General features: G+C 36.7%; 1 protein-coding gene across 1 annotated transcript in view; it reads right to left on the bottom strand.

The window, feature by feature from the left end:
• Positions 1–5481: 5481 nt before the first annotated feature.
• PRP4K (pre-mRNA processing factor kinase PRP4K) overlaps positions 5482–7681 on the bottom strand; it is a 43737-nt gene continuing 41537 nt past the window's right edge. Inside the window, exon 16 of the mRNA XM_054493558.2 lies at positions 5482–6976. Coding sequence (XP_054349533.2) covers positions 6773–6976 — 204 coding nt within the window. The 3' untranslated portion in view covers positions 5482–6772. The remainder of the gene's footprint in view (positions 6977–7681) is intronic.

Raw genomic sequence — 7681 nt, 5'->3', positions numbered from 1 at the left:
TGGTTCTTGGATCACACTTTGAAAGATGTAAGGGAAAGGACTGATGTAACATACATAAATCAGAGGTTCAGATATTTTGGAATATACTGTGTTTGGGTTTTAAGTGGATGGTTGGTGAATTCAAATTAATTTTTCTAAAAATTAAAAAAAATACACGATTAAAACTTCAACCATTATCCAATGGTACCAAATGAAAAGTAAAAGGCGGCTGGGCATGGTGGCTCACGCCTGTAATCCCAGTCTAGAAAATTTCAAAGAATTTTCTAGAATCATATAGCACAGCAATAGAAAACAAACGTAATTGGTTAGTCTCCCTCAGCATAATGAAATTTTACCTGTATCCCATACAATCAGTCCCATTAATCCAAAGTGGTATAATATCCCTCTCATAAAAGTATATGCCAAAGTGGACTTACATTTTCACTAAATTCCAACTTGCAATGACCTGTTTCCCACAAACCATCTTTAATTCTTACAATTCCTTCTAACTTGTGTACTGAACCTTTTTGACAAGCCCTCTGTGTCCATTCTCATTTCTACTTTCCTTAGCTACCTGGATTCTTTCCCTCGCCCCCAGGGTCGTGATGTAATTTTTATTTGTAAAACCTTCAGCAAGGACATGCCTGTTTGCTCACCACTGTATCCTGGCAGGTAGTACTTGACTACCAATTGTCATGCATGACATAGTGGTTACAAGCACTAGCTCTGTCGCTAGGCTAAATTCGAACCCAGACTCTTGCCACTGAACACCTCTAACACCTTCAGCAGTTTCCTTAACCTCTCTTGCTTCACTTTTCTGATGGGTAAAGTGGGTAGACTGTCTTTATCTCATATAATCATGTGCGGGTTAAATGACTAGCAGCAAAAGTGCCTGGCATATACAAGTATTCACAAAATACATGACGGAAGTAAGACTGACACAGGAGGGCAGATCATCTGGAGAATGAACCTCCTTAGCACTAGTTAGGTGCAGGAACAATTATTCCTAACAATGTCCTGTTTCTTGCAGGGCATGTGCCAAGACACAGGGAAATGGTATGGTGCAACAGACACAAACCCTTTCAGTGAGACTAGGAGTGGGAATGGGCATGGGAGATGGGACTGAGACCAGAAGTGGCAAGTTTTGTAGGGCTTAGAGATGTATCATCTCAAATTTATCCTGTAGGCTGATGGGGGAAAAGACCTGGTTCAAACAGGTGAAGTGGGACCCACTTGTCTACATATGTAGTGGACAAAACTGGAGACATGAATACAAAATATCTGGCTATTTTTCATACTTGGTGGAAGTCAACGTCCACCATTAAACATTTGGCAGTTTATAACACACATATAAATTCTGTTCAGGAAAACTTAGTTTGCTCATAAATACCCATGTTTAGCTCTCCAGTCATCGATGGTTCTCAGCTCACTGGATCTTCATGAGGTTGAATCTTTCTAATTAGAGAAAGTATGTGTGGCTGAGTGTGGTGGCTCACACCTGTAATCCCAGCACTTTGGGAGGCTGAGGCGGGTGGATCACCTGAGGTCAGGAGTTCGAGACCAGCCTGGCCAACATGGTGAAACCGTCTCTACTAAAAATACAAACATTAACGGGGCATGGTGGCAGGCGCCTGTAATCACAGCTATTTGGGAGGCTGAGGCAGGAGAATCACTTGAAGCCAGGAGGCGGAGGTTGCCGTGAGCTGAGATTGTGCCACTGCACTCCAGCCTGGCAACAGACGGAGAGTCCGTCTCGAAAAAAAGAAAAAAAGAAAGAAAAAAAGTATGTGTGAAAGGTCCTTAACCAATACATCCTGCATACTATTTTCCCTAAAATGTACCAGATACAATAACCTCATAGCCACTTTAGATAGTTATGCAGTCTAACAAAATTATAACTGGAGCCTTTGCATGAAGACTATCCAGAGCCAGTGCCATTTGACCATTTCTTAGCCCGGAATCAACCACACTAGCTTCTACCTGCCACTCTGCGGTGGCTAGCTCCAATGGGGTGGGTGGGTGCATTCTACAAGGCCATTCTGCCTGCCTTTCTCCAATCCTGCTTTGCATGCACTAAGATTCACAAACTACACTGTGAATCTATTTTACTCACTGTTTTGAAAAGCCAAAAACAGTTCCTTGAAAGAAGAAAATAAAGAGTGGGTAGACTGAGGATAAGAGCCCAAGATTTGTCAAGCTATCATGTGGGCAATGAACCAATTTATTTTTATCGTTATAAAAACAGGAGTTGGCTCATTACTTATCTGTTTCCATTACTAGGAAAACCAAAGCAGAAATGTACGTAACAGGAACATGAATATAATACACCCTTTGGTGTCCTACACCTAATGCTTTGAAAATGTTTTGATGTTTGTGAGGAAAATCTGAACTCAACCAAAGAAAAAAACCAGGAGACAATATGATAATAAGAGGCATATTTTATTCAGTTTCCCAGTAAGTCAATTAGAAACATGCACTACTAAAATGCAAGTTACAATTCAAATGGTACCATAAATAATTAGAGTATACACTGAGCATTTTCAGAAATCAGCTTCCATATCTTGATCATTAAATGGAAAGGTTCTTCAGAACAGTCCCTTACCCTATATACAGAAGGAGAAGAAAAATTAAGGATGCCATAATGACATCTATCAGAATAACTGGAAAACAACATTTTAATTTAGCATACATTATTGACATGTAAAAAACACAAATGAATGTGTCGTGAACATTTCTATAAGGAAGACATTCCATTAGGAGGAGAATGATAAAATTCATGTTGAATATATGCTGGAACTAGGATACTATTAAGAAAGAAACACATTTATGAAGCCCAATTGGTAAAGATGTCATTATAACTAAAGGAGGAAAATTACATATTTGAATATATGGCTTATTTCCTATCTTCAACATTCAAAAGGGCCATTTCTTAATTACTTCGCCTAAATTTTATCATGTTGATTCCTTTGTTTCATCTCAGAGATTTTATTTTTACCCATATAGCTAGAGTTCTGCTTACAAATGATAAAATACAGGTAAAGCATAAGAGGAATGCAAATATGGAACAAAACTGAGAACATTACATTTTACTTCCTCTACCACATACCATAAAACATTACATAAATATTTCATATTGAAAAAAAAGTCCTGAGTACTTATTTTTGTTAGGAATAAAGTGGTACTTAATAATGACAAAACATTTCTATTATTTTAAAACAAAATTTTGAGAAAGTGAATGAAATGAGATAGCTATCGGGGAATGAAGAAAACGGGATGTATTAATAACGATTTAAGGGTGAATATAAGATGCTCCCCCTGCTCAAAACCTTGAAATTCCAACCTCATTTCTGATGACCTTCAAGAATAAAGTCTATCCAGAGCGTAAAAAATGTCTATGCTTTCCAGATCTCAACTATTCTCCCAACCCTAGAAAAAACTGTAACATCTTTGAGAGCCATACCTAAGACTTCTATGAGCCCTCAAGTCTGACAATCACTTGATATCACTTTTGCCATAAAGTATAATAAAAGCAAAAAATTCATGGCAGATAGCATTTGAAAACTATACAGCTGCTCTAAAAGATGAATGCAAATTTATTAAGGAGCATTCACTAAATAAATTCAATCTAGTAGGTCTTGCAGAGTTCCAAATTGCACCTCAGCAAAATTACAGAGTGTAAGAAAATCATGTAACATACATAAGACAGTTGATAGGGTTCCTTTCAAATAGGTAGTCTAGATATGCTAAATTGGGGAGTATAAAAAACCCACAGTATCATCTTTTTTATTTCCCTTAAAAAAAAAAAAACAATGGCTCTGAATATTTTGTCTACTTTAAGACTGGAACACTGGTTAATAACGAGGTGTCTAAAGGGTAAGATGGGGAATAGATACTAAAGGAGTTGAACAGTATTCTTAATATTCCAGTTTCTATTCTTTTGCATCTGCCTAAAGCTGAAGACTACTTTTAGATATATGCTATTCTGGTGGTTTTTCTAAGAATCCTGAAGATCCAATTTTGACAACCATGTGTTATGTGGAATCTCAGCGTCCAACAGCCTTTTATATTACTAAAGTTGACCACTATTTTTATTTTAGGGGAGGAGAAACTGGGGGAGGGGAGAGGCAGGAAGTATGATAAAACAAGCACTTTACAGATGAACACCACAATAGCACTAATTCTAAATACCAAACACTAATAAAACCCAAATCATAATGCTGAAAACTAAAAAATTAGACAAAAACTAAATGAAGGATTGTTTTTAAATAAATCTTTTATAGGACAGAAACCTTAGCTCATGTCTTCTGGTTGTCATCATCTTCCACTGAGCTGCACCTAAAACACAAAGAACAAGTAACAAGCAACTTTGTTTTTTAAAGAACAGGTAATAGTTTTGAAGGTATAAGATGAACTGTTTCTAGTGGAACTTACTTTAAAAATTATATAAAATGAAGCCATAAACATCACCAGAAGCATCAAATTGTCAACTACTTTGGGTGAAAATAACTACAAAAGACTTGAATATGCAGCATATTATCACCAAAATAAATAATGGTGGGAATATCACTACCCATTTCATTAAGGTAGAATAGCTGCACCTGTGACGCCTTATTTAAAAGGCTTCACTCTACCTGAAGATGAAAATCACCTTGTATTTATTTTAGTAAGTCTAAACCGTGAAGAGACGGGGTGTAGGTTCAGAGGTGGCTTATTATATCATCTATCACCTTCCTGGCTGTAGTTCATTTCATGTCTTTAAATGGAGCAAAACCCACCAGAAGAATCAATGCTGCTATTCTGATTTTCCATTCTTGAATGCACCAAAATGTGCATGCTTGTTGTAATTAGGTGCCTGGGTGAATAAAAAAATCCCATTTACAATTTAAAAATATTATTTAAACCCCTAAAATCTGATTATTTTCCATATTCCTCAGGGAGACAAGCATTAATTTTACCCCCCAAACAGCAAAGATTACATATATTTCTGAAAAATTCTCTTCTACCATGTTAATAATACAAATTCCTTTGTGTTGCAAAACCAAGCTGATTTACACGATTTTGTCTTAAATTGTTGCTAAATGTTTATCTACACATGCTGTCAGAAATAACCTTGTTAAGAAGGTGAAGCTGGTGTCTCAGCAAATCAGACCCCTTGGAGAAGGCGTCGAATGGCCTGTGCCCCGTTTTCCTTTTTCTCTTTCCGCACCATCAAAAGGAAAAGTGAGAAAATAGCAGAAACATTAGTTAAATCCTGAATTATACCCCATAACCTACAGGAATAATCTCACTACACTGAAAGCTGACAATATTTGTAGGATTTTTTGAAATAATTAGGATCCTAATTATTAATAAACTGGTAATTTTGGCTAGGTTTACATCTTTAACTAATAATACTTTCAATTAAAAACTTTCAGGAAAAAAAACAAAAGGTTGCTTTTAACTATTTATGGTTTACCTGACTTACCAGCACTGAAGACAAAAACTTTTAAAAATGGCTACAAATGCCTTGTTCACAAAAGACTTTATTATCTAGTGATGCATACTGAGAACATACAGAAATCTGCATGGTCCACTTCACATGCAGTAGAACAATCTTCACTTTACAATAAGTGAGTGTCAACTGTTTTATGCAATAGACAACACTTTAAAGTCACATTCTTAAAGAAAAGCTTCATTTACAAAAGAAATAAAAGGTAAAGAAGCAATTACCGCTTTTAAAAAGCAGCTGCTTTGTTCAAGAGTGGAAGGTTTATGCCTGTATTGAAAGACAACATGATCACAAATAATGAAAACAATGAACAAATGAAAAACACTTTTACCATAAAGCAGTACACTTTCAAAATGACATACAAATAGTTAAAAATTTCATTACGTTGTCTAGCCTTTAAATATGAGGACTTTCAGAATTAGGCCTCAACATTTGTAATTAGTAAATGGAAACTACGCATCGTGTCTATGTCACTAGGAACTATATTTAACAAAATGTATATAAAGTCTATAGCAAGTTGATTTTAAAAAAGTAAAGTTAATAAGAAACAGTACACTGAAGGCGCTCTATCCATCAAGCGCGTTCTCTTCCAATTTTAAATGTGATGAACAAACAGAAATTGTAACTATGCCACAGTTGAATGCCAAAAAATAAAACAAGATCAGTTATCACACATGCAGGGAATTCTGCCACAAAGCTAACATCCCTCATTTGTCAGTTGTTCCAATAAAATAACATCTTAAAACACCAGAGATGTTGATGGTTTAGCTTACCTTCAGTGTACTGAATGCTGCACACAACCTGCTTTAAAAGGAGACCATCCCTGCAGGCAGGCTCAAGAAGGAACAGACCCCTTTCGGCACTGACTACACCAAGGGCATGCTGCTGTGGCCTGCACACACACACCTAGGAAAACGTGAATATAAACAGCATTTATGCTGGCCATTTTATCTCAAGACCAAAATGAAGCCAAGTCTGCTAAAAACAAATCAACCACCCAATATTACTACTCATTTTATAACAGATGCTTTTGTCTTTATGTGAACTGCAACCATATACATTAGCACTGTAATTTTGTGCAGTCTTGGCAATTTAAAACAGTTCTACAGTGAAATTTCACGTAAGACACAAAACAGATTAACTAACATTTCTAAAAGAAATATCACCCTTGGTGTTAATTCAAATATATCATGCTTCCTCAAATTTGCTGGAGAAATATTTATAAGTTTATATACATTAATAAACTGCTGTGAAATTTCTTCAGTCTTTGTATTTACTCAAACCCTTGGAGTTTCTTCATCTTGTTTAAATTTTTTCCTGGATGAAGGCATGCTGTAGGGCCTGGTTGATGCTAATTCGTTTAGCTGGGTCCAGCATCAGAATCTGGTCCAACAAGTCCTTTAGCTGGTGTACTTTCTTACGTTGGTCTTCAGGAAGTCTCTGACACCCAATCAAGTCAGCCAACAGGTCCTTAGTTGGATTAATGGTGCTCATAACAGTAACTTTCTCCTAAAAATAATTTTTAAAATGCGTATCTCTAAATAAGTTACTAAGCATATATAACTTAAATCAGATTGTTTTGGGGTCTATCAAACATATTAAAAATATACATACATACAAAATATATATACACAGTGCACATTTTGGGCAATGACAGACTGCATACATGACAGTGGTCCCTTAAGATTGGAATACCATATTTCTGCTCTCCCTCTTCTATGTTTAGATACACACATACACTTACCACTTGCAAAAGTGCCTACAGTATTCAGTCCACCAACTTACAGTTCAGGCCTAGAAGCAAAAGGCCATACTACTTACCCTAGATGTGTGTGAGTGTATGCTGTGGTTATGTGATGCATGACTGTATCATCATCATCTATTCATTTAAAACTTTGCTGTGGTTTCCTCTATGCTCTACATCTTTTTAAAAGGTAACCAAAAAACTTAAATGAAAAAGTTGATGCCAACTCTGGGCCGGGCACGGTGGCTCACACCTGCAATCCCAGCGCTTTGGAAGCCCAAGGTAGGTGTATCACTTGAGCTCAGGAATTCGAGACCAGCCTGGGCAACACTGCAAAACCCATCTCTACTAAAAATACAAAAATTATCCAGGCGTGGTGGCACACAATTGTAATCCCAGCTACTCGGGAGGCTGAGGCATGAGAATTGCTTGAACCTGGGAGGCAGAGGTTGCAGTGAGCCAAGATCGTG

Source organism: Pongo pygmaeus, chromosome 5 (assembly GCF_028885625.2).
Source record: "Pongo pygmaeus isolate AG05252 chromosome 5, NHGRI_mPonPyg2-v2.0_pri, whole genome shotgun sequence".
Taxonomy (NCBI): domain Eukaryota; kingdom Metazoa; phylum Chordata; class Mammalia; order Primates; family Hominidae; genus Pongo; species Pongo pygmaeus.
Note: the sequence above shows the minus strand (reverse complement) of the source record. Positions and strands in the feature narration are given on the sequence as shown.